The 23,061-nt window shown below is 36.6% G+C and overlaps 1 protein-coding gene across 15 annotated transcripts in view; it reads left to right on the top strand.

The window, feature by feature from the left end:
* Positions 1-23,061, top strand: part of PTPRD (protein tyrosine phosphatase receptor type D) — a 1,559,142-nt gene that overhangs the window by 1,291,487 nt on the left and 244,594 nt on the right. For all 15 annotated transcript variants that reach the window (XM_063455118.1, XM_063455128.1, XM_063455127.1 and 12 more), the window contains one exon: positions 3,343-3,509. In XM_063455118.1, the coding sequence (XP_063311188.1) occupies positions 3,425-3,509 (85 nt within the window). In that variant the 5' untranslated portion in view covers positions 3,343-3,424. The remainder of the gene's footprint in view (positions 1-3,342; positions 3,510-23,061) is intronic.

Below are 23,061 nucleotides of genomic sequence, written 5' to 3'. Positions count from 1 at the left end.
CAACTAAATAGTCCATTTTTCATACATATTCATAAAACTGAACTGAATTGGCAGCACTTTTAGAACAAAATCTGCCACCTGCATTTCTGGAAATATTTATCTCTTGGCCTAGTAATCAGAATTATTTCCCCTGTTTGATTTAATGTGTGCAGCATGGAAGTCAGTCATGCGTTGCATCGAAACAGATATAATATGTATCTCTGTCTATGCCAAAATAAAGTTTCCTCTATGCCAGAAAGAAAAAAAAATAGCCCGTTTGATAATGAAACAGAACTGTTCACATATGCATTTTATTAGTGGTTATATGTGGATATAAGGAGAGAATTTTCAATCTACAGAAACCTGCAGAAACCTAGCGCATTAATTAAATAGTTTTAGTTAAGTACCAGTCAAATATTTACCAGAAACTTGGCTTATTTCATTTCTGACAATGATTTACGTTTCTTAAACTACCTGAAAATGAAAAGCACATGTTGAAACAAAACATATGGAGTATCAAATCAATGTACAGAAATATCCGGTGAAGAAAGACAGCTCAATCTAATGACTTGGACAGTCCAATTTCCATGCTTAATCCCATAGAATGTGCATGGGATAAAAACAATTACATGGTTATTCACTAAACAGGGCATTTTGAAGAAAGAGAAGGAAATTACAAATGTATGTTAAAATAGTGGAGTGGTATTAAAAAGATATCGTTTTGGAGAATGTATCCACTTCAGTTATATCTGCCTAAAGCTTGCAATTTTATTTTTTTTATGTTCTTTTGCAAAATTGTGGCAAGTTTTTTCAACTAGCCAAGTTCTAGCCAAGTGCTGCAATTGCATAGCCCAGACAATAGTTAATCAGATGTACTCCAACTTTTAACTGCTATTGTATAAGCTTGATATATGTTTAAAACTGCATAATTATATTGTTATCGAAGGACATTGAAAAACAATGCCACTAACATAGACCTGTCATGAACTAAAGAATTTGAAAGCATCTAAGAACTGCTGAGCCCTCTCATCTATTGAAGAATTGCACAGTTCTCTAATGTGATCTACGTCAATTACCCAATCTTCTCCTCGTTCTAAATCCTCATATTCTGCTTCACCCATTATATGTCCAGAATAACTGCATGTATGTGCCATAAGTGTCTAAATGACAGCTTATCAAATCCTTTTTAAAGTAAAAAGACACGAGAAAATATTTCCCATTTATATATAAAGCTGTCTTGTCCAATTTAGTTTGAATTAAAATAAACAATACAATGCAGAACGGACATTTTTTTTTTTAAAAGGGTTACGCTCTCTGGAACTTGTTCACTATGTTGAACCTCCCAAGTGTCCTTGTTTAGGAGGGACAGGACATATTTTTGGCTAAAATCCATCTGTCTTATGTTGTTGGTGTGTCTGAGTTTATAGCCAAGCTCCACAGCAATAATACTCATAGTAATGTGTCATTAAACTGCAATAAATGTGTATAGAAATCGGTCTGTATAAATAAGATACATTGTTCTTCTTCTAAATTATATTTTAGTTCTATGAAATGTTAATAGTAAGTCTCATAACATTTCTCAGAACAGCCCCATTCCTGGCCACCCCCTAACTCACACCCTTAAAATAAATGTGTCCATCCTTGGCCATTTGAAATGTTGGATGGTATCCTATATGAATAAGGACAATAATGCTATTCAGGGGTCAATATTCCCAGTAGCTGCATGATACCATGGTGCACTTTGTTTATTATGCCATTTTAGGCTAATAATACTGGCCAAATGATCAGGTCTGTACCCAGTTGCCCCACTCATCCACCCAACTCCTGCCCCTAACCTCTTTATACCCCAATGTCCACAGTATTGGTAGGCTGTAAAATCAAACCTGAGAACAAGCAGTGGGAGACTAGTAGCCATTACATGTTGTTCTCTTTGCCAATCTGCAGTATTTATTTAAAGGAACACTTTGTTAGAAATATAAGCATGTATAACATTAGACTGTTTTACCCACTATTTAGATTTATAGTTAAATAACTAATTTATACTTACCTTTAGTCCCCTGTCATGCTGGTCTTGTATCCACCACTCCCCCCCGGCTGAGATCCGCATTGGTGGGGCTTGTGCGCATGTGCTGCAATCCCCAACTTTTCAAACCTGACTATTTTGAACTTTTTTTCTTTTCAACACAAATTGCTGTTTTGTCAAAATGTATATTTATCAAGAGGGTCACTGAAATACCAGAATGCAATGCATATATTGCATCCACTACAGACCCTCTATAAACACACCCTGCTCCCCAAATGGCACACACTACAGCCACATCAGTTAGCACATGCTACACTGCAAACAGCCCCATGAACAGACACATAACCCTACAAGCAGCATCGCCACGTACATAACCCCTCAGGCAGCCTTCCCACACACCACAGGTAGTCTACCCCATTCATACAACATCCCATGCAGCCTGCTCTAAAACATGCAGCCTCACAAGCAGTCCCATTATATTGGGCTGCTCTGCCTTTAAATATCCTGCCTATTTTTTGTACTAGTCCTGCACTAATTGCAATGTACCATTAAATCAAAATAGTGCTACTCTTTTTTTTTATTAAAAAAAAATACCTAGCAAATCTTCAGTTCATAATGCAACAATTCCCAATCTAATACCTGGATGCCTATTAAACATTATGTCAAATTTTCCAAGAAATGTTTTTGGATTTAAAGTTGATTTAAAGTCGTAAGGCACAGATCTGCGCCAGGCTTTCTAAATTACCTTGCTTTCTAAACTGCTACCGTTCATATTCCTTGTATTTTTCAAAACGGCCATTTACCCACAACAAGCTCTTCAAAGGTTCTCTATTTGTTATTATTTGATACAAGCCTGCACTATGTCATTGTCTTGTAAATATATACCATGCACGCTTGTAACCAATAAAGACTGCATAAGTGCGCTTTGCAGTTTGGGATGTGATAAAGCATATTAATAGCATTACACTGATAAATCATTTACTGGAATGACAGCTAATTATGATGATAAATTATTCGGGTGATGATCTGACCAGGGATGAAACCATCTGGGATTCGGTTTCCCCTGCTTTAATATCGAGAAATTCATCACCAGCACTGCCAGAACTACACTTGGCATCCTGAATTTTGGCAAAGACATAACGTGTGTAATGTGCATCACTCAGTGGAATGAGAAAGAAAATTGCTTGTACAATGTGCTACTTTCAATTGGTTTTCTCTGGGAAGGGAATTTTAATGGCTGAAGAGGAGGGAGTGGATAGCTACAGACGTGAATAACAAAAACCGTTATTATCAATGTTATTATTATTATCTATTTAATTCTATCTTTTTTTCCTCTGCAGGCTGTAAAAATACTGCATTGAAACATCGAAGTGACCAGACACTGTTTGGCTGCTGAGCTGGTGAAATCAAGGCTTTCTAAGCATGCAGGTGCCAATCTGTCAGATGATGAGCCTAGCCAAGCACATAGCGGTTCTTCTGTGCTTCCTACTTCGTGCTGATGCCGATAGTAAGTCTTACTCTTTGTTCTGTTTGAGGTCCTGACCATAATGAGCAGTTTTGTTTTTGGTTGGCAGCAGTTGAGAGCTTTTAAACAATCGTTCTTTTGAAGGAATGGTAAAACTCTGTGGGATTGTCACTGGCTCTAAGCCAGCATGTGAATGGGAATATTTACATGACTTCTTCTGAGCACAACTCACCACTTGCTGCATACGGTTATCTACATTTACCATTGAGTAGATGTGGTGGGAATGCAAGATTTATTTAATTAGATAAATACATGTGAACCATTTATCTGTTACTTTTATTGACATAATAACGAATAAAATTGAAGTTAACAAAATCTCAAAACACTATGGTACTCACACAGCCTTTACTACCTTTTATTAAATGCAGTGTCAACATTTTTTACAACTTTCATCCAGGTAAAGGAATACTCTAACATGAAAACTTTCATTTTTCATTTTTAAATTTTAGGTCATATGTGTTCTCTTATTAGTTTAGATTATGGGCCCCTACCTTAGTTTAATTGCGTTTTGCATTTTTTTTTTTTTTTTTTTTTAACAAACGTGTAATTAACTTTACTTGTAGAAAGCACCTCTAATGACTATCTGCCTGACAGACACTATAAACAATCCTGGTCCACAGAATTGACAGTGGTCTACATTGTCTGAAAAAAGGGTAAGGATGTATGTACCAAAACCACTTCACTAATATTAATGGTTTTGGTTCTGACAGTCCATCTTTATATAGATGTTGTCAGGAAATTAATATACATACATTATTATATGGATTTCATAATTAGTGTGCAACAGGAATAGTCTTGCTGATTCTACAAGGAATTTGTGAGTAGACATATCAAATATGATTCCAAGAAGGCAATAAAAACCTTATTAAAAGACAATTTGTTAGAATATACTCTGCTTTTTACACAAAATGGTAATAAAATGCACTGCTAATTATAATGGAAATATTTTATGCGAGTGGTCAAATCACTAATTTTTTTTTGTATTCTCCCATTGGAGGGGACAGTGTTCATGGTGGTCAAGTGGATGACACGTTAGAGGTAGCTGAACGTGAATCTTGTCTATAAAGACAAATACCACTGATTTTACCACACATTAAGAAGGCTTGTAAAGCTTCTGAAGCTTGAGAAAGATCTCTTGGCGATCGAAATGTTGCACTTTGCCAAATAAACCTCCTGTTTAACTGATCTTTGAGTGCCTGGACCACAATTTTATACAATGATTACCAGTGTAAGCACTTTGACTTCTGGTCACTATGATCCCTGAAAATTAGGAACACTCCAGACACCATAAGCACTATAACTGGGTCTGGTTCTAATAGGGACAGCTCTCCGCCTAGACCATATCTAACAAAGCCAGACGTTTCTACTTAGGAGCTTCCCTTAGCAATTCTGAGCTAAGCCCTGCAGTATAAGTCTAGCTCATAGGCTGAGAGTAAAATACAATATCAAAAAGGAGAAATGTAATACAAGAGAAAGGTTTAGCTACTTCAAAACAGATCACCACCAGTGACAGGGGGTAGAAAAGATTATTGTGGCTGCTTTTGGTAACAGATTCATATCATTCATTCATTGATTTTGTTTTTCATATTGTTTGAGGAATTTAATAACTCTTTCTGGATTCATTTCCCACTGCTATCAGTTACAACTGTGTAACTCATAAAATACAGTTCCATAGGCATTTACCCCATCTATGGAGCTTTATATAAATATTCTCCAACATTTCTTAACAGTCATTCTTGGCTCTGCCAACTTGATTTGGGATTTATACTGACTGAAAAGATATTTGTATAGTAAATATAACACTTGTGCACTGGGGGGAAATAATTGGTTTGTCTGAATCAATTTGTCTGAAATAAAATAGTTTTGGCCCTGTAGGGTTTTGGTTTTTGCTTTTGAAAAAAAATACTTTTATGAACCAAAATGGTGTGAAAAATATCAGTGTACTACAAAATATAAGTGTACTACACATAATATAAATCTATTAGGATTTTGCCATTTCGTGCACAGATCAAGTGAGAACAAGTAATCAACAAAGGCAAAAAAGGATAAATAAATATATAAAATATAAATATAGATCTTTTTACTACTCCTTTTTTTCCTTCTCTTGATCACTTGTCACTTGATCTGTGAATAAAATTAATATTTAGTAGCTGTCACCCACCCCATCCCCCAATCAGTCATCTCTTTCATCAATCATCTTTTTTTTGCTATTAATCGGGTACCATTTAGGACAGATCTCTGAATCATGAAACAAATAACATGGCTGCTTCTTTCCTCATCTTGTTTATTATATGATTATGTCATATGGTGTTTAAGAGTTATGGAATGCAAATCATCACCCAAACTTCAGACAAATCACTATTTCTTTGAAACCAAATGCATAATTCTAATATATTTAGGCAATGGAGGCTGTCAAGGCCTGTCACTTTGTATTTCATAAACATAAAGGCTGGCTGAGCATTATGGCAAACGTAGTCTAAAAACATCTGCAGTGCCAAGGCTTGACACCACTGTTACGGGTGTGTGATAAACAGTATATTTCAAGAAAAGTCTTTCCAAGCCTAATTTACCTGTTAAAATTCATCTTCATGGTTCATGAACATTTCCCTCTATAAAAAATTACTGTTCAGGACAAATTAAACGTGTTTGATAAATGCAAATAAAAGTTGCATTGAATTTTGAATTCATCCCGAAGTTCAGCTGTTGTTAATTTGTTGGTGGTTTTCCAGCAGAAATGAAAATGACTAGTCCTGACACACATCTGAGATAGTAACTGCATTAGAGATAAGTAGAATAGCCGAAGTAATGTTATTGCAATACAATACATTTTAAAGATGAATATCTCATTGGTTAGTTGGGACATCGTAATTCCTTCATTTAGAACAATAAAAATGCCGACAGCAGCACAAATGTGATCACAAATTACCCTATAGATTTCTGTTTCAATAATGAAAATTAAATCTATTTACCAGATCTGCAATACCAGGCGTAGAAAAAGGGATGTAAGTGAACTAGATGGTAGACGAAATTGACTTGCCATTATTGAGTTAAGTCTTCTGTGTCCAATATCATTCAGAGAGATGAGAAAGGACAATTGGATGCTTATTAGTATTGTGTAAAAACAGGGATAGGGATTGAGTTCTACTCAAGAATTATGTGGATCTGTGTCTGAGGCAACCTTATAGTTTTCAAACCAAGTCTATATTAACATTAATAATTTGCAGAGAAAACCTTCAGGTTCCGGTGCATACCTTACGACATTAGGAGACATAAAAACAGAACTTGCAGAACAATTTCCAGGGGTTAGTTTAAAGCTGTAATGTGTTTATAGGTACAGTCATTCTAGGGTAACATTTCCAACAAATGGGCACTTGTCCCCTTTTGCCCTGTACTGCAGACCCCCATGCTGACAAATGTACAATAATATTGGGCATGAGAGTGATGCTTTATACATCTACTTTCCAACCAGCCAAACAATGCTGCACATTCTCAACTCTGTGCACTTGATTTTGAAGGACAGGAAGGCTTTGCAATGCCAATGATTGCACACATTTGAGCTTTTGCCCACAAATGTGCAAAGACCAGAGAAACAACTGAGGATGGTAGGACAATGTCTCCAAATAGCACTTTGCATCTACAAGAGGTTTTGTTTTAATCCTAGGATTATGGGAATTGTGAATCTGACTTTTAGAAGGGAACAGAGGCAATACGTCAATGACTAGATCACCAGAATTGATATAGTAGTTGCGGTACTTCTATATCTCTTGGAATTCATGGCTGTAATTGCAGCTTAATTGCATACAGTACTTGTTTAATGGAATTCAGGTACCATTTAGGCTATAATATCTATGCTTCCGGATTTATATATAGAAAATAATTGTACTTTTTAACTTAAGCTGGTAGTACAATGTGAATGAAAAAAATGCATAATTACTATGCTATAAATACATCACAAAGATGGTTCTGGTAAGTTTTTTTTTTGGATGTGTGTTTGATGGGCTCCCCATTCATAGTAAGCATACACTCCACTTTGGTATCAACAATCCCAGAATACTGGCTGTCAATCACTTACTTTGAATTCTCAATATACTGTTTAAAGAAATTTCACTATAGGAGGACATTGAAATCTGTATTTCCTCCATAAAATTACTGCCTGATATCCTACACAAGCCATATTTATTGGATGAATTCTGGAAAGTGATTAAGCAGTAACAGAGTGAATCATTATTTCATTATAATAATGGCAGATTGAAAAGAGCTGGGATGATAAAGATAAGGTGATATTAAAATATATAGTAGTGAGGCATACCTGATCTGACGTATTCACAGAATAACATATTGCAGTGATTTAATCTTCACAATATTATTTTTGAAGCCTATCAGTTCACATTTAACATGAAAACACCAACCTAGAAATATGTATTGTTAGTGGTAAGGAGAAAAATGTTAATAAGTCAGAGGCAAAATGTGAATTAATAAGGTAATTGTATATCAAAAAATGGAATAAATAGATTGATTGGGTAAAATTGTGAGCTATGTGCATAACACAACATACAAAAAAATAATTTTGCATTATATATCGTAAATGAAAGTGTAGTGTGTTATTTAAGGTTGAATCCACTGAGCTACATTTTTGTATTCCCCTCCTGCATCATTACCTCCTATTGCAATATCAAGCCTTCTATCTTTCTTTTTATTAGCTTTTAGAGCTAGAGGTACAAAAAAAAAATAGAAAATTCAGGGAAAAAATAGATTTTATAACATTTTTTTTCAAATTTATTCTTTATTGTTTTTCAAGAATAAAATGGAGGATACAGAAAGAAAAAGGGAACGGGGATTCCATTAAAGCGCAGTACAGAACACATGTTCAACAGTCCATGACATTTAGGGCATTCAACATAGCAACATGTAGGTGAAGAGAGTCATATCATATACTACAACAAGAATATGGTCACCTTCATCGATTTGTTATTGTCTTTAAAGCAGTGGTTTTACAGTTATATTAGCATAACATCATCTGGATACCCTCTCTTTAGGGCTCAGTTTAGGATTGAACATTTGCAGTGCTAGGCCGCATTTCTGTCATGGTAGATATAAGTAGTGTAGTTGTCTTGTAACCAAATAAATGAATGAATGGGATAGGTGATAAAACCGGGGTGGGGGAGGGGACTCGAGTGTAATTTATTAACTTAGTAACTTGGTAACTCGATGGCATATCGTGTCTCTAGTGATGGGACGTGGCGGAGCAGAATACCCAGTGAATTCTCAGTTTATATAGCAGTTCTTTTCCCAAATTCTCTGTCCCATATTTGCCATGTCTCTTTAAATTGGGTCATTTTAGTTGCTTGGGTGATGGACATCTTTTCATATACATAGAACTGGTGTGTTTTGTCTATCAGTTGGGGTCTGGAGGGGCATTCAACAGTTTTCCACCATTGTGCTAGGAGGTTCCTGGCAGCCAGGAACAATATTGTCGTGATTTGTTTTTCCCCTGGGGTTAGTTGATCAGGTAAAAGGAGCAACAGGCATGTGGTTGCGGTCATCTGGAATGTTGGAATCTTTAATGTGTCCAGAATGGAGCGGGTCATATCCCACAGCGGCTTTATATCTTTGCATGACCACCATATATGTAATAGGGAACCTATAGATTTTATAACATTTACTGAGAAACAAAAAAAAACATGTAAACAAATGTAAAATAAAACATCCTATAAGTATAGTTATATCAGAACATATAAACAATCATATATCATTTAGAACATATAAACACGCATACATAAATGAGAACATAATTTAAATGAACAAATTATTTATCATTGATTTAAAGAACACGGAGTACATGTATTTTCAGTGCAATTATAATGCCTGTCTTTATAGTTAAAAATAAGTTAAAAAGATATTGTTCTGAAGTGTTGCAAATATTTTTCAAAAATCACGGGAGACTAGATTAACTCTTATTTTCTTCTAGTAACCTGTTGAGGTAGCACAAACAACATTGTATGTGCTCCACATTCATTATTATGACAGCTCTCAGTACCCGTGAGCCTGCACCTGTATGTGACGGTTGACAGCAGAATTGGGAATATAACTGACAGAGGTCCTAGGCAGTGCAAACTCAGAGTCTTCCATAGCGATGAGTATTGCAATCACCATAGCACAGAACCATACCAGAAGGGTAGAAGGCAACCTATTGCCTTTGGGAACGAGGATAAGGGACACAAGCCAATTTTACTGACCCAAACAAATTTAAATCCTGACAGATGTTCTGTATTCACACAAAACCTTACAGAGTGGGTAGAATGCAACCCTATCGCCTTTGGGAGGGAGGATTAAGGACACATGCTTGTTCTGCTGACCTAAGGAAACTGGCATCTCGACACACGGAATGACACCTGTCCTACACCATTAAATCAGGAATAATGGGGACCTTAACTTGTTCATCTCCAATATTATTATTTTTTTTACATTTTAAGGAATTTAAAATGGTAGATTATCTTTCCCATACTCCTGGATATAAAGGGCTTTGTTGTTTATTAATTACCTGCGTGTTTCTAAATTAAAGCTTTGCAGATCAAGTTAAAAAAAAGTAAAATAATTAGCAGAGGGAAAGCTCTAATCATAGATATACCTTGGCTTTTCATGTGATCTTGCAGTATTGCTGGCGTTTTGTTTTCATTTTCTGAATTAATAGGCCTCCAGTGGAGCAGACATAGCCTGGCAACGTTTTAAGATGTGTTGTATCATCAGGAACAGGCATATGTTAGAAAAAGCCCTGTTTCTATTAATACAGAAAATGTACTTTCTAAATCATACACATTCATCATGAAAGTGTGTAATTGTCTCAAGTGCATCTGGCTCTTGGTACAGAAATGGCAGAACTGCCGAGCTGGTAAAAATACTTTGTTTTTCTCAATGGGACACACAATGTAAAGTGAAATGGCGTATTTTTATTTGAAGTGTCTATTAGTTTGCTGAGCTGCTTGAACGGAAGCTGGATGCTGCTGCACACTATTGCTGTTCCCCAGGCTCGCATCACAATGAGATCTTTTTAAAGTGCATCTTCATCTGACATGACAAAAAGAGTATTTAAACAACATCGAGCTGCATCTTTTGTCTATTCTCAACTCGCTTAGAAGACATATGTAGAACATTTAACATATGGTCTTGATTAGATCTGAGAGTACTGCCGTTTGATGCACATTTTTCTATGCCAGGTAATCAATACTGAATTTAGGCTGTTCTTTTAGACAGCAGAGGACGGGCCAGCAGTATCTATGTAAACAGATAAATAGACAGATAGAAGGACAGACAGACTGTAACTGATAATCCAAATTCCCATTACCCTGCATTTCTCACATGGAACCCCTCAATGGCAATTAACATGCAGAATTGAGCTCAGAGCTTCCATTGACATGTGGGAACAGAAGTTAGAATATCTGAAAAATAAGTTAGAGTCTTTCGGATTAATTGATTAAAGAGAACCTGTACGCACCTTAACCATTTCACCCCACTGAATTGTTTATAATGTCTGAAGTCTCCGTCACTGTCCCTTCATTTAATGTTACAAGATTTTCAGTCTCGTTTATTATAAAAACACTAACATCGTTTGGCTTTGAATGGAAGTACTGTGCTAGAGGGCTCCAGATACTACAACCACTTCAATGAGACAATAATAAGCTGTTTCAGTGCCTAGAGTGTCCCTTTATCCAAGTAGAATCCTACTGAAATTGAGCTATAATCATGATTAATTGACTTTCACCAATTTCTAGGTTCTGAAAATGGTACAAACTTTCTGTAAACTATTAATCACATTTGATATTTAGAAAACATATTTGATTAGGTCATCAGTTTGATTTTTTTCCCATTCTGTTTGAATAACATTTGACAACATTGGCACATTTCCTATTTGCAGTGTATGTGCTAATTGTGTTTATATTGCTGCTTCTCAACCCCGTAGTCAATAAAAGGTCAAGCTAGGAGGCATACCATGCCTGAGCATACGTTAACAAGATTGTTTATGTTTAGGCAAGGCTCAATTTGAAGTTTGACCTGGTTGTAGTCCTTATGGACCACAACTGAGAAATGCTACTCTATGACAAAATTGCAGTCACACTACCTGAGGCAGAAAAAAAAACAAGTGATTTCCTGTGAGGAATTACATCTATTTGAAATGGAGTTCACTGCATGGTTTCAGGGGTCCTACTTTAATCAGACTATCACTCACATCACAGCATTGACAGAGATTTGTGATTGTGCCGGGAACAAGAGATATTACAACTTCTGAATTCTCTCTTTGCTTCATCATAGCTTGTTCCCATTCATTTGCAGTATTTGCCTATATGCCTCTGGACTTTATTTTCCAAGAAAGGTAGTGTTCAGCATCATCTATGATTTGAAATTGAAAAGTAAAAAAAAAAAAAAAACATACAGTAACCCGTTCATGCATTACAAAAGGTAGAATAAAAAATGATCATAGATCAGTACAAAATATCAGTTATGTATTATAATGCCATTAATGTTTGTAGGTAAATGTTTCAGTTCAATGTCTACATTAGAAACCTCCATTGAAATAGTCACTGTAGTCTATGTGCATTTAAATTTGATGACCCTGCAATGCTTTGAATATGCCAAAACCATGCTTTATGCAATACTACAATTAGGATTAGAGGAAGCAAATGCTACATTTTTGAGCCCTGACTACACTTTTACCAGTACACTAAAGTTATAGATGTAAATGCTAACAATTGTAGGGGACACTGTAAATACCATAACCACTAAAGCTCATTGTGGTGATTATGGAGCTATGATTCTTTGGGCACCATTCTTCTGTTTACTTTTAAACTGTTCTAGATTAGTAGCTTTGATTAGTAGCTCTCAGTACCCATAACCTGCCTCTCCGCAGCCCTACTGATAATACATTTTCCTCTTCACATCTGTCCAACCTTGGACTGTACACTTTTATGAATAAAATGTAGGGGGAAAAAGTGAGATTGTATGAATATTTTATGTAAGTAACAATACGTACATGATGTACAATCAATTGGGTTATATCTACTTAATAGTGATTTTTTACTTTTTTGTTTTTGGGAAATTGAGTGTCTTTTTATTATTTACAACTTGAATCAACTTGGATTTTTTTGTATTGTTGAAAACAATGCGTAATGGTGCAAATGTAATATTTAATTCTTAAAATAATATTTAAAATAGGATAATATAAGCATTTGATGATATATTTTCTTTTCTGTGTGTGGTATGGTACGCTAGCATGTCTTCATCTATATTAATGGCAGATGTACTCATATTCCAGTAGGCTTTTACTATTGATTCTATACAGTCAACCCAGCTGTTTCTGATCCATTGCCCTAAGATGCTTAGTAAACCCTCCACCACACTACTAGCATATACTTGCAATAGAAAGGGAAGAGTCACAGTACAACATCAAGATACATAGTCTAGCAGTTCCATCCAGCATTTGTTTTGCCATAATGTAGTCAGCTGTTGTTTGCTTGGAAAAGCCTGAAAGTGAAAACAGGCTTTGAGCTTGTTTCTAGTACATGTGATTTACCTTTTCAGTTATTGCCTTACATTATTGCCACATTAGTATCGTGTTAGCAAACTATTAAATGTGGCATTTAAATGCTGGAAATTAAATATGCTAGTAGTTTGCAACATTGTAAACACAGCGAGTGAATGAAAGTAACCCAGTTGTACATCAGGCTTTAATACTGCAGCGAGGGATTTGTAGGTATGGGGTGAATAAACAAGGGAAATAAACATTTTGGATGTAAAATAATGTTACTTTATTGCAAGCAGTATGAAACGATAAACATAATGACGAGACATAGAGTGGCTCTAAAATCAACGCATAAAACCTTATGAGTGTTTAACGACAAAACCATACTAAGGATTCAAAACTAGGTCGTTTTCTATGGGTCCCCAATATTTGGAACATGTACACAATATTCATTTTAGATCCAGAAAACGTACCACAGTTCATGTTTTACACATGCAATGCATTATACATGCAATAGTGCCTACTTTAGATCCTGGGAACAGTCTAGTTAAATGATTTATGTTATATATTATATCACAGCTGCCACTAAGCTAATTTTGCAACTGAAGAGAAAGGGTCTCCAATTCCTGTAAATAAAAGGGGGTCAGGAAGAAGTGCCTCTATTGGGTAACTGTCAGACAGCTGTTAGAGTTGTGTTTTTGGCAAATGTAAACATCGCCAATTCTCAGAAACAGCAGCATGTATGCCCCAAAACCACTACAATAAAATGTAACATCATTGATAATTAGAATGTCTTTTTAAATTCATTATTTAGCACTATATGCTGTATCTACTTCTTTAATGCATGGTTCTACTCCCTGGCATTGAATTCCTTATTTGGATTCCTGCTGGGTGCCTGGTCTCCTTTCAGGCAGGTTTATGACATCATGCTTTGGCTGAGATGTGAGCTTACCATTTCAAATCACTGAAGTGGGCATAATGCTTGGAGTAACCCTTTAAAGTATGTGTCCAATATATGCATTGATCAATACAGTGTTTTAAAGTGACATTCTAGTCACCAAAACAACTTTTACTTGATGAGGTTTTGGTGCATAGATAATGCTCCTGTAGTCTCAACTGCTCAATTCTCTGCCATTTAGGAGTTAAGTCACTTTGTTCATGCAGCCCTAGTCACATCTGCCTGCACATGACTTGCACAGCCTTCCTAAACACTTCCTGTGAAGAGTCATCTAATGTTTACACTTCCTTCCTTGCGAATTCTGTTTAATTTATAATTTCTTATCTCCTATTCAAAATTCAATTTACATAGCAGAAGGTAAAAACTTTGAAAGTAAGTAACATCTGATTGAAAATGAAACAATTTTTTAATGCAGGCTATATGAGCCAGGGAAGGTGTGGCCAGGGCTGCATGGATAGAACCAAAAGTGAGTTAACACTTAAATGGCAGAGAATTGAGCAGTGAGACTTCAGAGGCATGATTTATATACGAACACTGCTTCATTAACCTAAGGTTGTTTTGGTGAGTGTCCCTTTAAGCTTAAAATTATGGTTTTCAGGCCCAGTCCAGCATTGATCAAACTTAAGTCTTTACTTAAAAAAAAAAAAAAAATATTTAAAAAAAAATACTGTCTTTGGTCAGAGTAACCTTTAATGTGTCAGGTTCTCCTGGCGGTCCGATCCTCCTCTGGTAATGTCACTCCCTTTCACCTGAGGGGGAGGGGCATTGAGGAGGAAAGGCTATGTTGAAAAACTTTTGTTCTAGGCTAGCTAACAATGCTTTAATTATGCTACTGGTGGTTGAGTTAGATTTACATAGTGAAATGCTGGACATACAGACTCTAAGCACAATAACTACTTCAAAGCCCTGATGTGGTCATGTCGCTTAGAGTAACCCCTTATATATAGAACATCACTTCAGCCAGTTTATGGAGCAAATAACATTACCACTAATAATAGAGTAAGGATAAATAGATCAGCTTGTTGTTCAGCTTTGTATAATCCTTTCATTCCTTTATAGTTATAATACTAATAAATAAGGAGATGGCAGCAAATAAATTAGTGTGTGTTGTCTCACATTATTCGTTGAAGCAATTAAATCATTTTATCAGACCACATACTAACAAGCGCTACACCTTAATGCTTGTCTACTTAATCCCAAAGGACATATGGTTCAGTTCATTATAAAGCTACTAATTAGTGGAACTATTTCTGTTCAAAGAGGGAACTGTAATCTTGTCTGCATTGCTAAATATTTATTGGTATTTATATATTTTTCCGTTGGTTAGGTTTGCTGGTCTCAGGTAAGTTTGTTAAAATAAAATGATGGAGGTATACACAATAAGTTCTATTTCTATACAATATATGCATACATATGTATAAAATAAGTAGATACAGAAAAGTCACAAGTTGCCAAACTGCCCCAAATTAGAAAAGTGAACTGATCTTTATTTTAGAATTTAATCTCAGACAGTGTACCTTTCTTTATGTTAAGATTGGTTAATTCATGTCTAATTTATTGCTGGTATAGGAAAATTAGAAGTATAAGTGAATAGCTATTTACTGAGAACCTACTTGTAGCTCGGGGCTTTGTGTTTCCTCATTGGTACTACAGACTAGAATTAAAGAGCTCTTGGCAGTATGCAGTAAACCAAGAGATCCCAGCATGATGGTTCCTCCCAACCATTTATTTCATGTACAATACTGTGAGGGTTAAGAACATTATTGAGTGTGGCATCAGCCTATGTATGCTATACCCTCCCTGACCCCCCAAATCCAACAGTGAGTGGTTATTCAGTAATGGATCCAGGTTCAGAACATGTTAAAATAAAGGGTTAAAACCCAAAAGATATTACGTTAAACACACATGTAGGTATTTCTGTATGCATTCTATGTTCTACTTTAGCATCATCGAAATTATTGTTCCCTTTGCCTTTATGCCATAATCTATTTTAATGAAGGGTCAACCACTTCTTTTCCATTTGCTCCAGATCACTCCTCATTTAATGTTGTAATTTAGCTGGTTTTCAATGGAAAGGGACATGGAGATATATGAGTGAGACCAATAAATATTTTATATTTTCATTTATGATCTACATAGTATACGCTGGTAGACTGTTCCTTCCTCCTATGATGTAGAGCAGCATTACAGTATATTGTGACTCATGCTTGAAGAAGCCTAAACCTATGGTGATAAAGTTTCTTTATTTGCACTCATCTATCTATACTATATCATATTCACTTTTTATTGTTTTGTTTTTGTTTTGTCATTGTTTTATTACTTAGCTTGGGATTTTGGATGCTTTCGTGAAATGGAGTGTTGAACATACAATATAATAACGAAATAAGTCAGAAGAAGCAGAGATTCCAGATCAATAAACCACACCTACACATATAAATAATCCCTTTCACTTTATTAAACTGCATTTCATAAAATGTTTTTTCCTCCTTTAGAATTTGCTGTGACAACCATGAATCCCCATGGGAAATGTATTGTAGTAAAAAAAATATTATTAGTTTTATTGATTGTACTTATGGGAAGCTGTGTCAGCATATGTGCTGTTAATATTACGTGGATTTAATTCCGTGTGGTAAGGGTCTACTGTGCATGCTGTACCATTTTATATATCCTATCAATTCATCCTCGACGCAGTTGGAAAAATTGATGGAAAAAAGCAACAAAATGCAGTCATCGTTTTATAGAGGAAATAGTCTTTGAAATAACCTCTATATGTTACACAAGTGTGTCCAATGCAGGGAATAAGTGGTACTACAATTTATTCATTCCCACTTCACCAAATACTTTAGCAGATGATAGATGCTATTTTATTTTAATGGTTCAACAACAGCTGTCTCTGTGTAAGCCAGGGTAAAAATGGAATATATAGATAACGGAGAGATTAGTTGGGTGTCTGAGAGGAAGGGGCATCTAACGGCTAGAGACTGGGGCAAAAGGGTTTAACAGTATGGAAAGCTTAAAACAGAGGCGAATAAGTGATGGGGCACTGAGGAAAAATGTGCTTTGTATTTTGCAAAACACAATATGGATTTATGGGAAAGTGCAGTGTAAGGAGACATGAAGATATAATGATACTTATAGTATCTTATTCCCATCAATTTATAAGCATTGCATGCATGTGATATCTATATGTGACGGACCACCTGGCACCCCGACCGGCTAACTCCGTCAATCGCTCCATCCTAGTACTTGCGAGCACCATAAGCACTGTACTGGAACACCATAACCACCGTAAACCCCACGAGCCGCCGCAGCTTGGTTGGAGTCTAACCGTCCTCCACCCGCCCTGGACCCAAGACCAGGATCCAACTTCCAGTGGGTAGACCTCTCCTAGTCCAGAGAGCGTAGCAGGAACAGCTCTTATAAGAGCATAGCAGTACACAAACAAGTATTAAAGTGTGCTCAGCATATGTGCAGCCTTGATATCTCTTGATTTCTGTGTAAATTTTTGGAGAGGGGCATTTTGCAGGAAACCTCCTGGTTCTGTCAAGTTTAGGTGTTGTACACCGAGAGGAAACGCACTTCTCATAACTAGAAATTGGAATTTTAGGGGAAATAGTAATTTGATATATGGTACGCCACAGGTAACACTCAATGAAATCCGCACCGATAAAGTTATGCACAGTGTTGAAAGGCATCCTTGATAGCCACCCAACTATGGCTGCCGAATAGCAAAAAAAGAACTCTGAACACATGGCCAGACATGCCCTGGAATACTTTGCACATGTGCTGGCTCATTAATGCAATGTTAATGCTATATTTGAGGGGAACTCTTCTTCAGTATTAGGACATCAAGGAAAACTCTTAAGGTGGCGAGATAGGATTTTCCAAATGGAACAATTGGGACATATGTGAATATATGCTCTCTTTTAATGAAAATTTCTCTCTAGACGTTCAAGGACATCAGGGTCTAGATATCCATAAATAATAATTTGGCAGACCAGAAAAAAAAAACATTTCAACAAATGGCGCCGAACAGCTTAATTTAGTTCACTGTTCAAATATTGACCAATGTGGTTTCTTTTTCCTTCTAGCTGAACCAATATTCACTCACATGTGGTATTATTTATTGTTATGCTTTGACAAGGTCACAGACATTACTGTGGATCTTGACTGTCTACATCACTTTTGTATAATTACATAATGCAAATTATATAATGTGGACCACAAATCCATTCCTGCCATGATCTTTTTAAATGTCCTTTTGGATTCTTACTGCAATTATACTCAAACAGTTTGTGTTTAGGGACTATGCTAGAAAGATATTTGAGTACTTAGAACAAACTTTGTTTTTGGGATTTGCATTTCTTGATTATTTAAATGCACAGGCATTGCACTAGCTTAAGTTTAACTGAAAATCCCAAACTATAGTTTAAAATCTGTTACTCTCTATTGCATGGCTGCCAGAGTTGGGAGCTATCGAACTAGGAGGTGAGCTAAGTGGTATGCCTGTGGAAGCATACCAGACAGACTGACCATAGCGATGTTTAAGTGCTGTGCTCATGGACTGAATGTCCTCAGTGTAATTTGCATAGTGTGAACGCATCATTACATGCTGTGCCTTTATTGGACTTTGTCACTATCAACCAATTAATACTGGTCAAATATGGATGAAATTAATATTGCTTATTTAAAAGTGGAACATTAGCAATTAGTGAGCAGGGGGCTAAATCCCAGATGTCTTGGGATCCTGGGTTGCTGGCCCAGAACTATATGATGGTGCCTAGTGCCTAATAGCACCATAACACAATACATGTGGTGATTTTCGTGCTGAGACTCTCCCTTGAAGATTACCTGTTCCTGTAAGAAAAAAAAAAACAACATAGAAAACTTATTTTATACCCAAACCATTATGCAATATAAAATACATTTTCTCTGGGCACACCGCTCTCCATCCCACTTTCATACTAGAATTTAAAGGTACACTATAGTGTCAGGAACACAAACATGTATTTTTGACACTATAACTATTTAGATGATCCTTCCCCCACCCTTCCCCCGGTTGCATGGAAAAGGTATTTTTGCTCAATTTTTTTCCAATGCTGTGCCTCTATATTGCCTCAATCTTGATGATCTCAACCAATTCAATGCTTTCCCATAGTGAAGCATTGGGAGGCTATTGTGCATGCATCAACCAATTCAATGCTTTCCCATTGTGAAGCATTGGGAGGCTATTGTGCATGCACTGCATCTCTACGAGGAACATTCAGAGCCTCCGTGCAGAGTGTGGAGACACTGAACGCCACTGTGAAGCACCCCTAGGTGCCCTCTGAGTGACTTCCACTAGAGGGGCTCCTAGGCAGCAATGTAAACACTATTTTCTCTGAAAAGGCAGCGTTTACAGTGCTCAGCCTGTAGGGACAGGATATAAACCAGAATTAATGTAGTGGTTCTCATGGCTATAGTGTCCCTTAAAGGACCACTCTAGGCACCCAGACCACTTCAGCTTAATGAGGTTTTTTATAAACATAGCAATGTTTATACTGAGGGTTAATCCAGCCTCCAAAACCTCTAGTGGCTGTCTCATTGACAGCCGCTAGAGGCGCTTGCGTGCTTCTCACTGTGAAAATCACAGTGAGAAGACGCCAGCGTGCATAGGAAAGCATTGTAAATGCTTTCCTATGCGACCGGCTGAATGCGCATGCGCGGCTCCTGCCGCGCATGCGCATTCAGACGATGACGTCGCGAGGAAGGAGGAGAGGAGGAGGAAAGCTCCCGCCCGGCGCTGGAGGAAGGTAAGTGTTTAACCCCTTCCTCTCTCCAGAGCCCGGCGGGAGGGGGACTCTGAGGGCACTATAGTGCCAGGAAAACGAGTATATTTTCTTGGCACTATAGTGGTCCTTTAAAAGAGCATGTATTTACTAGAAGGGTCAATATGATCTCTCTATATCAGGGGTTCCCAGCCCAGTCCTCAAGTACTCCCTACCAGTCCGGGATTTAGGGATTACCCAGTTGGGTCTAAAGTGTTTTTTCTTCTTTTTTCTAAAAACACCTTAGACAAAACTGGGTAATACCTAAATCCTGCACTGTTAGGGGGTACTTGAAGACTGGGTTGGAAACCACTGCTCTAGATAACACAATACCAGATTCTCCTATTCTGACAAACTAACAAATGTTGGAAATAAATAAGCAAACACTTCTCAAGTGTGTCTTAGGAGATTGAACCCCAGTTATTGGTGTGTTAGATATCTATTGTCTTATAATAGTCTCCTTAGCTTTATTTTTCAAATCTATCTCTATCTACACTTGAATGTAATGGTTGCTCTTTGAGACTGCTATATAATTAATCACTATGTATAAATACTCTGTATTAACTTTATTTATAGCAAAGCAAAGGAAAAGAGAACATTAAATGTAAATTCTCAGTTAAACAAAACGCATATTTAGGGAGTTGTGGTTGTGATGTTTACTCATTCAAATATTTTCATAAGTATAAGATATTACATAAATCAAAAGCTCCCTATAATTATAGCATATTGGATATTTTTATTATTATTTTTGTTCTTGCTAGCAAATGAAATTGACAATCTGTTTTCCTAAATTAAAGTGTAAGCTGATAGTAATTGAAGCTTTATGTTATGTGTATTATCTCTTTGAATACTTAGGGAATATAAGTGCACCCTATAACACATCTTTGCCATTAGCAGCTGACCTCTGATTTGTAGAGGATGTTGGAAGCTGAATTTGCAGATTTTAAAGGGAGAGAAGGATTAGAAGAAATGGGATTTAAGTACAGAACAACGGCAGTGCATCTGTTCAGTGACTGTGAACTCATTTTGAAAATGGGAAAAAAATTGCATTTGATCCGTATAGACTAAAGACGTTTGCCATAAGTAATTTGTTGTCACACTACAGTAAATGAAAATAGAGATTCGTTTGCATTTCGGTTTAAATGAGACAAGCTTAAATTAAGTATATGCTTTAGGCACGTTTTAGAAATGTTCCTACATCAGAAGAATATAACAGGACAGCTTAAATCGGAATTTTGCAGTGGAAGTACAAAGCGACTCCTTGATAATTTGGCATAAAAGACGAAAAGCATGAGTTTAACAATTCAAAACAAGGAGCCAATGTGAATTTTGTTATTCAGACTTTATATTCTAAAAAAAAAACATTCCCACCCCATAATAATTTCATCTCAGTAAAGCTGTTAAGGGTTTTCCATTAGTTTAACCCTAAAGTTGTTTCCACTGTGCCCGACAGCTCTACCTTTTCTCTTACTTCTTTATGGCCTCGGCAGTGATCAGGACAGTTTACTTGGCATCCAATGATAGTCAGACAACATAATTGTTGTTCAGCTGTGTTTTTTTCTTACAAGTTAAAGACTTGTTTAGCCATCTTAGGGGGACACTGATTACCCCTATCTCTGTCCTTGTTTCCATAAAGGTTGTTTGAATGTATCTGGATTCATTAAAATTACATGAGTCAAACTGTATCACATCATCTATGTGCTAATAGATATGGGTATGTGCACTGTCTGTGAATGAGCTTTCATGTCACAGGTTCATGTTAGTCTGTTTTTGCTGACCATTATGTGCAGTCGTGTTTTTAGGCTCAGTGTGAGCTGAAAACATGTACTTTTCATTGCAATACAAGAGGAAAGTACAACTGGGCATTTGTGCTATTATCCTCTAAAACACACTGCCTGACATGGCCAGAGACAAAAAAAAAAAAAAGAAGAAAACATGTCACTTTAAGAAATCTTTAAATGTCTTATAATCCTTTGTAGAAAAATTTGTGCAAGTCACAAAATTATTCTTATTCTTATATTCCACTAAAAGACATGTCTGCGCTTGTCTAGGAACTTAATTTGCTTAAAAGTGATTGCTACTAGGCCAGCCAAGCTGCCTCTCAGGTGGAGGGCCTGCCCATTTTTGAAAGACATGTCCCTTTTGGATAAGACCACCCATTCCCTCCATTATGGGTGCCACTAGTGAAGTGGCTCACTTAACTGGTGACACCCCCCTCAGGACTCTGCCCATCTGTACGAAATTGCAGAGCCTAAATGTTGGGATGTATGACCTGGTTCAGTTTTAAAGGAACCCCCCAAATGCAATAATCACTACATACCACTCTGAGCTCTCTCAGCCAGTGAGCGTCACCCTGTATCGACCAATTCTTAACTTGGAGACGATGCCTGCCTTTTCCTGTAGGAAAAACCAGATGTGGTGTGAGCACCCGGTAGGGTAAATTGTAAAACCGTTCATAAATAGTTTGACACTTATTTTGAACGGCTGCCAGGGTACAGCGGACTGTAGTGGTATTGGGGCTTGAAGTGTTCCTTTAACCACTTGATTGCCGTGTTTCCTATTTGGCTGAGTTAAATATATTTTTCCCAACTCATCTCATGTGTCCTACATACTGAAAGTCTGTTGTTAATTCAGCAAAAATAAACAGTAAATATGATTGCATATTCGGTAAATATGTCTCCCTATCATTAGCTCCTCCTTAATACAGATAGCGTTTAAGGCAGGGAAGTGTTTGAGAGTCCCTATCAATTTTGAACAGAACTAAACAGTTTCTCAGTGCTTTAATTCAGGCTGACCTAAAATGCTAATTCTGTGATGAGCCAAGTGTATCATCAATTGAATCTCTCTTAACTCTCGAGTAAAGAGTTGTCTTGAATGAATTATAAATGAAGCATTGTGAAAACTCAATTTATTTGTTTCAGAGAGATATGGGTCGTACACAGGCATATAAATGTACAAAATAAATGTGAAGGAGCTGTCTGCTTCATTAGATACTTTTAATTTACTTCAGTTATCTCATTCAATTTTCTAACATTTCCTACAGCTAAACACAGTGGCTGTTTTGTTTTGTAATAGATGACCTAAAAAACTGTGAAATACAATCATTTATTAGCTTATAAAATGTAAGAGAAGTGATGTACTGACAGTGACAATAAGGCTTTGTGTCTGTCACAGGACCTTTCTGTTTAATCAGTCTCATCACAATAGTCTAGCACAGTACAATGCAGTGCTACCTGGAAAAAAAAAGATTCATTA

The sequence above is a fragment of the Pelobates fuscus genome, chromosome 5 (assembly GCF_036172605.1).
Source record: "Pelobates fuscus isolate aPelFus1 chromosome 5, aPelFus1.pri, whole genome shotgun sequence".
Classification (NCBI taxonomy): Eukaryota; Metazoa; Chordata; class Amphibia; order Anura; family Pelobatidae; genus Pelobates; species Pelobates fuscus.
The sequence above is the reverse complement of the archived record's forward strand: the minus strand, read 5'-3'. Positions and strand labels throughout refer to the sequence as shown.